The sequence below is a fragment of the Panthera uncia genome, chromosome F1, assembly GCF_023721935.1.
Source record: "Panthera uncia isolate 11264 chromosome F1, Puncia_PCG_1.0, whole genome shotgun sequence".
NCBI lineage: Eukaryota > Metazoa > Chordata > Mammalia > Carnivora > Felidae > Panthera > Panthera uncia.
The window spans coordinates 39463633-39474257 of NC_064813.1; the positions used below are offsets into that span (position 1 = coordinate 39463633).

The 10625-nt window shown below is 49.5% G+C and overlaps 1 protein-coding gene across 1 annotated transcript in view; it reads right to left on the minus strand.

Annotated features, from left to right (window-relative positions):
- Positions 1-2442, minus strand: part of LMOD1 (leiomodin 1) — a 41064-nt gene extending 38622 nt beyond the window's left edge. Inside the window, exon 1 of the mRNA XM_049635057.1 lies at positions 1967-2442. Within this exon, the coding sequence (XP_049491014.1) occupies positions 1967-2227 (261 nt within the window). The 5' untranslated portion in view covers positions 2228-2442. The remainder of the gene's footprint in view (positions 1-1966) is intronic.
- Between the last annotated feature and the right edge of the window lie 8183 nt (positions 2443-10625).

Here is a 10625-nt window from a genome sequence, read left to right on the forward strand (position 1 = left end):
CCTATCCCTACAAGGGAAAAATGACCCTGAAGTCAGCTCATACCGTCTCACGTACACCTGTGTGAGTGTGTCTGCACACCACACACACGCACGAACGCCACCCTCTGTTTCCTGACTGGGGCTCTGCCTGCAGAAACAAGTGTGCCCCTGGCAGGGGTGAGGGAGGTAGGGCTGGGGAAGAGAAGCGTACCATGGTTTCAGTTGGCTGAGGAAAAAGGCTTTTGAGAATGAAATTTCCCAGAGTATAAGAGTCCCTCGCACTCTCCCTAGCCTAAGCATCTTGCTTTGGGATTAAGAATGTTCTGCATTTGACTTCAGCCTCAGGAGTATCTTTCTGCATCCCAGAAGCCACTGGGCACAGAGCCTGGCGACTAGGAGCAGGGGGAGAGGAGAGAAGAGTTGGGGGTCCACGTGGGGGATTTACAGAGGTGCCAAAGCCTGGGGTGCACTGCCTGGCTTTCCCTACATGTCCTGATAGGCGTCTTGAGGTACCAGGCCCTCACGGGGAGTCCCCTCTATCCTTTCCTTGTTTTCCATAAGCATTCTAGTGTCTGTTCATCATCAACCAAGTGGTATCCGAGCCTATCACCTTGCCCACGGAGTAGTGAATTTCTGAGCCTTCTGACTCCCTCACTCCCAACTTCTTGGTGAAGGCTTACACATGGGCCCGGGGTGGTAAAGATAGAGGCAGAGGTCCAGCTCCCCTACCTCACTCTCCCTCATCCCTCCCACCCCCATCCCTTCACTCAAGGAGCCAGGGCTGTGCCCACAAACGTGCTCTGCGACTAGCGTCCAGCACAATCTCCTACCCAGCCAGACATGTTACAGAAGTTCCAGGAGATAATACTGCCTTTCTCGTTTCCTTTGCGAGAATGAACACGGCGTTTGAGGCTCTGGGCCTTGGTTTCCACAGACGTAAAACAGCGAACGAGAATTGAGATTGAACTTTTTCATGCGAGAATCCGCAAGTCACAGACAAGGTACCAGAGACGTGGCCAGTAGGTACCGAGTAGAAGAGAATGGGCGCAGAGACAGGACCGGTTCCCCACCAGACACTCTCTGCCGCGGCCAGGGGGTCTACAGAGCCACGCTCAGGTGGAGGCCAGTCTAGTTTGTCCCAAGAAAACTCACATATGAACACATGGTGAAAAAAGAACTCTCCACGCCAACCCAGGAAAAGAGGAAGCAGGTTTTGCTTAAGCCCGTCCTGGGTGTGGGCAGATGCTTCCCCTCTGTCCCCTCCTCATGGCAAAACCCTGCTGGGAAATATCCTTGTCCTCCCCCAAAGGGGCCTGGCTGGTTGTAAAAGGGCTTACTACCAAAAGGAGGGGACCCCCCCCTCCTCCAAGATGCCCTTCTAGGAAGTGCAAACCCCAACTCCCCTGGAGCGAAACGGAAGCCATCAGGTTAAGATGTATTTCCCACCTCACAGACCCCACCCCCCACCCCTGCCTCCCATCGCCGTGGGAGGCCCATCTGCCCCTGCCTCCTCAAATGGTCCACGTGCCACGAGTCGCCCAGAGGGCTTAAAAACGAGCAGTTCTGCAAGGAGGGCCTGACTTGCTTTCCTGGGGTGGCTGCCAAGAGACCGCGAGCATCAGTCTATCCTCTGCCCATCCTCACAACGGAGGAAATGAATGTGAAGGAAAAAAAAAGTGCTCGGGGACAAAGAGGGTGTCATCTCGACAATGAACGCTTCAAGGACGTTCTCCAGCTCCCATTCTCCTAGTGGCCCTATCTGCTGTTGTGGGATGGTGAGTTCTGCTAACATGGCCAATTTGTGCTTTAAACCGAAACGAGGGGTAAGAGGTTCACGGCTGCCAGTTCAGCGGATGGTAATTGGTTCCGAAGCATCACATCTTTTGCCAACAAGACCTTCTGCTCTAAGGAGAGAAGCATCCGAGGCGCGAGTTAGGGTCTCCCCCCCCCGCCCTCCCCCCTTTCCTCTAGCATATGGTTCACTCACATCCACGGACATCTCCCTCTGAATAAGTTTCTTGGTCTCCTTTTCACAGAAGCTGAGCATGGCCTCCCGGTTGTACATGCCCGTGGACCGCTTCTCCGTCTGGTTTCTCTGCCGCAGCCCCACGGGGGTGCTCCCGTCCGGGTCCGCCACGTCCAGCTCCTTCTCCAGCTCCTCCATCTCCTCGGGAGACAGGGTGGACAGCAGGCTGTCGATGTCGGGGTCTTCACTCACCTGCCGGCGATACTTGGCTACCTTAGACATCCTGGCAAGGTGCGCTGGGACTCTTGCAGGGGCTGCTGGAGTCCTGGTGGGCGACGAGGGGGAGGCGCGGAGCTGACCTAGACGGAGCAGAGTGGGCTTGAGAGCAGACTCCCAGCTGGTCGAGGACGCGGTGGCTCCTCCGCCCTGCCCTGCGGTGCCACAGGTGCCGAAGCGTTAACTGCAAGCTAGCTCCGAGCCCAGGGCTAGTGGACCCTGGCTGGTCTAACCAGCGGCCAATGAGACTTGACAACGGCCTGGCCCCGAAAGGGGAAGCCAATCCCCACACAGGGGGGGCGGGCCTGCCTCGCTGTCAGAGCTGTTTGAAACTTGAGGACATTCCAGGGAATCTTGGAGCTCTGTGTGACCAAATTTAGTACAGAGCATTTAGCCTTTTAAAGACAAGGGGGCCACGCAATGAGAAAAAGATACAAAAATGCAGAGCCTGGCAGAAGCTGATCAGAGCCACGGGAGGGCCAGAAAAGCAGAGATGGGGCCATGGGGGTTCAGGAACAGGCCAGCCCCAGGCACGTCCTGTGCAAGCACATATCTGACTTCTCCACCCGGGGTGGGTGTTGCCCTTGTTGGTACGTGGTCCACTGACTCCTTTCTACTGTATTTGGTAATGTGCTGGGGGACTTCCAGTAGTTTACAGCCCCAGGAAAGATACGTGATTCCAGATCATCTGAACTACCTGCCTACCCGTTCTCTCTGGGAAGGAGAACCCTAGTGCTGAGCATCAGAGGCCCCAGCCACTTCTTGAGAGACAGAGAGAGAGGGAGAGAGAATAAATCTTCACTGTGTACCCAAACTGAAAACTTGCAGGCTGTTTGGGGAAGAGAGTGGGACCCGCGGAAGTCAGGAAACTCTTGAAGGACCGTCAATTTCCATGAAGTGCCATGGCTCTTAAGGAGAGGGTTCAGACCTCCCTCCCTTCTCATCTGCTTCCTCCGCTGCTGGGGCATCTGTAGACAGATCTCCTTTGGGAGCACCGGCAGGTTGCCACCCCACGTATAAATCCAGAGCACGACCGAGTGTGTCTTCGGGGAAATATAATTCTGGGCTGTTGGGAGGGATACTATGGCAGCAAGTCTGGCATGTTTCGTAAAAGGGCTTTCCACTGCTCATCCATCATGCTGCCTGCACAAGTCACAGAGACACTCAATCTCCTGCCCCCCTCCCTCCTGCCACAAAATCCCTTCTAGAAGCCCTGGTGTAACCCATCAGGGTAGATGCTTCGATCTTTCCTGGCGTCTTTCCATCCTAAGCCAGAGAGAGACCGTCACCTGATCAGCATCTGCTGAGTCCAGGGATCGTCTGGGACAACAACTTGGCCCTGGCATTTAACGTCCACTAGTCCGGCTTTAGGTTAAGGCTGGGCAGGGGATGGCGCTGACTGGCGGGACTGGAGTGCACAGGTGAGGCAGGGAGACCTGAGAGGAAGCGTGGAAGAAAGGCTTAGAGAATCCTGGAGGTTGTCATTTTTAGGAGGCAGTAGTCAGTCTGTCGGTGAGCCAGTAAGCATGTATTTATCGAGTGCTTACTATGTGTCAGGCATGGTTCTAAGGGCAAGGCATGTAACTAAAGATAGATAATCAGGGATGCCTGGCTGGCTCAGTGGGTGGAACATCTGACTCTTGGTCTCAGGGTTGTGAGTTCAAGGCCCATGTTGGGTGTGGAGCCTAACTTTAAAAAAAAAAAAGGAAGAAGAAAGAAAATAAAAAAGAAACTCAGTGTGGGCCCTGCCTTCTTATAGCTTACTTTCTATCAGTGAAGAGAATTAATAAGGAAATAATTTCAAGTAATTCATTAAACAATTAAAAGCCTACAAAATGCCTCAAAAGAGAAGTAAAGGGGCCATAAGGAAATGCCACAGGGGAGGCTGCAGAGCAGGATGGCTTCATCGTTCAAGCTTGGGCTCTCCCGGCCAAAGGACCATGCATGTTAGGTCCTGGAGTTGCTACTTACTGGTCAAGTGACTGAGGGTCAGCTTCATCATCTGTAAAATAAGGACAACAGGGGCGCCTGGGTGGCTCAGTCGGTTAAGCGGCTGACTTCGGCTCAGGTCATGATCTCACGGTCCGTGAGTTCGAGCCCCGTGTCGGGCTCTGTGCTGACAGCTCAGAGCCTGGAGCCTGTTTCAGATTCTGTGCCTCCCTCTCTCTGACCCTCCCCTGTTCATGCTTTGTCTCTCCCTGTCTCAAAAATAAATAAAACGTTAAAAAACATTTAAAAAAATAAAAAAAAATAAGGACAACATTGTAAGACTGTTGCAAACATCGGATCCAAACATACACATAGAACAGGTGCTATATTGATCTATAGTAAATGCATAGTAATCATTAGCAGTTATTACAACTGTTACATAGTCATTTACAATTATTTATTTACTTGCTTCCTGGGTTCTTTTCTCCCCATCCCACCTCTTCTCTTATCTTTTTCTTTCTTTCCTCAGCAGTAACCACTCTCAGAGTGCGTGCGTGTGCGCGCGCGCGCGCACACACACACACACACACACACACACCCCTTCTCATCTGGTCCTCACTCATTCATTCATTCATTCAAGCATTATTCAGATATTGCTATGTATAGATAGCATGTCAGGCACTACAGGGTAAGAGATACAAAAATAATTACAACATGGTTATTCTCTTTAAAATGTATGATTTATAGGGCAAAAACCAATTATACTGTAAGGCAAAGTGAAGCAAGACAGGTGGAAGCGATTGTTAAGAACCCAACAGAAGCTGCAGCAATTTTGCAGGGAGAAGTCAGGGGGGCATCCCAGAGGGCATAACAAAGGACTTGAGCTAGACTGAGGTGGGTTTTCCTTTGATATGCTCATGGAAAGGACACTTCCTGCACCTGCCAGCGAGTCCCTAGCCCAACCCACCCCTACTCCTGTCTCGCCTTGGGTCACTCAGTCTTCACTCTCACTCTTGCCCAGCAGGGGCTTTCTGGACGAGGCATCGTCTTCTGGGATCCCTGACTCTGGAGCCACCTTGGCCAACCTCTAGTCTCCCAGGCCCCAGTCCACTAAAAGCAGCTCTCTTTCCAGCCCCCAACGATTCTTCTTTCTTAGGCTTTTGGCCAATAATGTTCACTTCTCCCAAAGAGCAGCCAGGGCCTGAATCAAAAACCACCTTCAGCCCCAGGGGTAGCCTTTGTACCATCTGGTTTCGGTGACCCTCCCTCTGGGTCCAGTGGTCTCTGCTTGAGGAACACACTCAAAAAACAGATCCACAGCTTCCAAAATTTAAGTCAGGACTCATGGCCTCCTAACCAAAGTTTCTGCACATAAACCCCTGCACCTTCTCTGCCTCGGGTCCCACAATTCCAAACAGCTGGCTCTTCTGATATGATCCAGTCTGAGATTTTTTGCTCCCTAGAGTCCCAGGGACTGTGGGCTCACAGACTCTGAAAAGCTTCCCTTGAAAAGTATCACAGAGGGATCTGGAAGACTTGGGAACCCAGAGCCCAGGAGTCCAGTCTCCTCCAGCGCCTGCAGTGAAGGACCACTGCCCACTTACTCTGTAGGGGGCAAGAATTATCCAAGCTCAGAATCCACTTCCACCTGAAACAAACACACCTTGAGTGTCATGGGATTCTGACACAGCCTACTCCCCAGAGAAACATTTTCTGTTATGCTGGAACCAGGGGGAGAGAAAGGAAGAAAGAGAGACCTCAAGCTCTAGCCAAACATGTGGTGGTGGTGGTGGGAATAGGGAACCAGAACCAATTTAACTAATGCTTAGGGTGGCTCTTTAACTAGACTGGATGACCCCACTAAAGTCACATTTTCAGGAACATAGAGTGACAGGCAGTATAGTATAGCAGATAAGACCACAGGCTCTGGAGTCAAATGACCTGGGCTCAGATCTAAGATGAGTGACCTTGAGTAAGTTTTTAACCTCTCTCAGCCTTAGATGGAAAATGAGGACATTAAAAGTACCCACCTAAAGAAAAGAAAGTAGCTACTGCAGAGGGTTATGGAATTATTAAATAGATTAAATAAGATAACGCATGGGGCACCTGGGTGGCTCAGTTGGTTGGGCATCTGACTTTGGCTCAGGTCATGATCTCACTGCTCGTAGGTTTGAACCCTACGTTGGGCTCTGTGCTGACTGCCTGGAGCCTGCTTCGGATTCTGTCTCCATCTCTCTCTCTCTCAAATATAAAATAAAAAAAAATTTTTTTAGAAGATAATGTACTCTAAGGGCATAACATAGCATCAGACACATTGTCCGCACTCAATATATTGTTAGTCAATATATAATCACATTGGTTCTCTTCTCTGGTGGGGGGAAGCTGGAAGTTTCTCTAAAGCAGCAGATTTTGTCTCTAGAAGCAGGCCACTGGCCTGTCCCGGCACTCCTGAGGTGAGTGGTAGTGGGTAGAGGGGAGCTCTGAGACCGCACAGGCCAGACTAATGTCTTCCTGGAAGGAGAGCAAGGGGGAGCAAAAGGGGCAGGAAGGGAAAAAGACTGCCTCCCCCACCCTCACCCTGACTAAAACCTCTCTGCCCACCAAAGAGGAGCCAGTCACAGACAGCAACCCCAAACCCGAGAGTCAGCTGTGGTGGAAGCCTCACTCGTCCATGCCGATTTGAGTTTCCCAGTGACTGGATCGGGCAGGGCTAGGGGGTTTGGAGACATGGCCTGTCTCCCCTGGGCAGACCAAACTCTTTAGGACTCCCACAGCCTCTGGCTCAATGGAGCTCGACCTATGTAGGTCCAGGAACCTTGAAGGTACTGAGTGGCTGGGACAGGAAGAGTCTGAAAATGTCTATCCCCCTTCCTCCCTAAGTTGGGTCTGTGTGGAAACAAGCATTCTTGGTTCCTTTACTCATTTGTGGTTTATTCTCTTGTGCACTCCCCACAGAAGCTATTTCAGGCCTGCTGCTTACCCTATGACCTCATTGTATCCTTCTAGAATGAACTCCTTTAGCTATATTAATAAAGGAGATAAAACTTAAAAAAAAATTTTTTTCAATGTTTATTGATTTCTGAGAGAGAGATAGAGAGACAGAGTGTGAGTGGGAGAAGGGCAGAGAAAAAGGAAGGCACAGAATCTGAAGTAGGCCCCAGGCTCTGAGGTGTCAGCACAGAGCCCGTCGCAGGGCCTGAACTCACGAACCTCAAGATCCTGACCTGAGCCAAAGTCAGACACTCAACCAATTGACCACCCAGGTGCCTCAGGAGATAAAACTTTCATAAGTTTTTTTTTTTTTTTTTTTTTTTTTTTTACCCTGGAAGGGAAACAAATCTGGTCCAAGGAGGGAAGGGAGACATCTCTGCCTTTGCTTTCCCATAATTAAATCTACTCCAGAGAAAGTCCTGTCTCTAACTTTCTAAGGACATTGGCTTCTACAAACATGAAAAGAGAATCTGGAAGAATTTAGTTCTTTTTTAAAAAAAAATTTTAATGTTTATTAATTTTTGAGAGAGAGAGAGAGAGCGCGTAAGTGGGGAAGGGGCCTCAGAGAAGACACAGAATCTGAAGCAGACTGCAGGCTCTGAGCTGTCAGCACAGAGGCCGATGTGGGGCTCAAATCCACGAGCAGTGAGATCATGACCTGAGCCAAAGTCGGACGCTTAACTGACTGAGCCACCCTGGCATCCTGAAAGAATTTAGTTCTTAATACTTGGATGTGGAGACACATGAGAGTTTCTATATAGATAACCGTCTCCTGACACAGCTTACTTCTCCAGTCTTGCTTCTCAAGTCATTGTCCACATCTACTACCCTAGAACTTTATCATTTGATATAGCTTTGCTCTTGCTGCTTTAGTCTTTTTTTTTAATGTTTATTTTTGAGAGAGAGAGAGAGAGAGAGAGAGAGAGAAAAGCATGAGCAGGGGAGGGGGGTAGAGAGAGGTACAGAGGATCTGAAGCAGGCTCTTTGCTGACAGCAGAGCCCAATGCAGAGCTTGAACTCACGAACCATGAGATCATGACCTGAGCCAAGGTTGGCCGTTTAACCGACTGAACCACCCAGGTGCCCCCTGCTTTAGTTTCTCTATGCCCCCATGGGACCAGCAACCCATTCAGTGACACCATCATGTTCCTTCCTGCCCACACCTTTGTTGCTGTCCTTCCCTCTGCCTGGCTTTCTCCTCTCCACTGATCAAGATCTGACCATACTTCAGGCTGTAGCTTACATGCCAGTTTGTCAAGCACATTTTGTGATCACCTTCAGGCCTCCAGGGCTCCCTCTCTCCTCTCACTTCCTCTAGCACTTACCATATTCTATGTCACACATTTTGGCATTTTATCATTTTGACCCAGCTATTTCTCAAGAGTGTGTTCTTTCTTCCCACATACATTTTGAGGACCCTGAGAGTAGCAACCATATCAATATTTTATGTACTCGCTCTACCCTAATCCTAACACTAAGGACAATCCTGAGCACCGAGTAAGGGTCTTATAGTTGACTGGGGTTATCATCCCTCTAGTTTCTCTCTTGGTTCAGCATTGCCTATGCACCCTTGATATCTATTCAATGCTCATCTTTCCCCAATCTTAGCTCTCTCAGTGACCCCTCCCCCCAAGAATGGTCTAATTGTACAAGAGTGGAAGATGAATAAAAGCGAATTGTGGGAGGCGGCAGGGGTGGATAATTACTTCAGAGCCGTGTCACTGCCAGACGTGGCTACTTGATAGAGCTCACCTATCCAGGTGGCTCCCTGAGGCACGAGGGATGATCTCCCTTTCTTCACCTTGTTCCTCACCTTGGTCTCCCCTTCCTTGCCCCTTGTGGGGAAATCTCACGGCAAAACAGGCCCCTGAGTCACAGTTCTTTTAGTTCATACACGGAGCTGTTTTCCCCAAAGCAATACCCAGAGGACCTGGATCACAGGGGTTTCAGCAACAGTCTCTGGCGGGGCCCAGAGCACTAACTGTCACCAATACACCCTGCTGTGTCGGATCACCAGCTCAAACGCCCCTCACCTTTATTGTGACTTTGCTCTCAAGGACCCCCATTCCTTTCTTCTATCATTCCTCAATGTCTTTGGCCATCCTTTCAGTGAGGGCCACGGCAGGTCTTCAGACTTCTTTCAGACTCACTAGGAGGAGATTAGGATACCTAGTTCTCTTCCAGGACGTTTCTTCACTCAGATGGAAATGGGTATTTTTGAGGGAGGGGTGACATCTTCCCCCTCTAGCCAAGGCTAAGTCCAAGGCCTTGCCCAGCCAAAACTGTCCTCTTACACCCTGTTATCTGTTGAAGTGAAAAGAAAGAAAAGAGTGAGAAGTCTAACAACACACGCTGTCCATCCGAGCGGTGCCTCCCAGAACAGTAAGGGACTTTCGGGTAGGGACTGTTGGAATGAAGTGAGCTGGGTAACCACAGCCTCAAGTCTGGCCCTCGGCTTGTAAACTCACACACTCAGTATCATCACCATTCCTGCTGATTGATTTGATTCAAAAGAACCCAGCTCACAAGAGGCAGATGCATAAACCAATATAACTATCAAGTGGACGAGAACAGTTTTGAGCACAGGCCAGGGGATTCTCTCTTAAAGGAAAATCTATTCAGAAACCAAATAACACTCAGAAGACTGCATAAGGAATATGGAATAAGAACAAAGGGAGGTAACTAGAACTAAGGAATATTTCACTTGGGTCTTGGTGAGATCAGGGGGAAAAAAAAATCTTTGCCCCATGAGATTGCACATCTTTAGTTACTGAAATATTCATACCCATCAGGTCTGAGGTACTGACTAAATGTTAAATTCTTGCTCTCTGTCTTCCTCTTGTTGTCCATCTCCTACATTCTCTCTTCAGTCTGCACAATTAATTAGATTTAAAGGTTCTTAATTACAGTCACACATTCCAAAAAAAGTCGGGAATGGAGAAGAGCTCCTTTAACAGACATCCTATGACTGAGGTTTTGTTAACTGTAAGCTAAAAGAGGTCGATGGGTCCCCATGCTTTTGGGCTCCTCTTTTCTGGGCTAAACACCCCTCATCTTCTGGTGATCTTTTGGAAGGTGGCCCGGAAGAGGCTCTGTTGTCGTTATCCCTTCAAATCGAGGGCCCCAAATCGGTCGGAGAGTTCACGATGGCCCAGATAAGTTCGTTTCAAAAACATTTATCGAACATCTATCACATTCCAAGCACTGTGACTATAAGGGACTGTGACACTGTCTGCCCGAATCCTGCTCCTGCTACGTGTAGTTTGTAAAAGCTTCACACACCATGGCGAATTAGCCAGCATCGATTCCCAACTTGGCAGCCAAAGTACTAAAAAAAAAAAAAAAAAAGGAAAAAAGGAAAAAAGAAACATATTTAGGAAGTTTGGTGAACCCTAAAGGAATAATGCCAGGTCAGCTCAGTCCTCGGAACCTTCAGTGACCAGGTAATTCGAACTCCTCGCCACTGTGTTGCTGCCAGTCTACG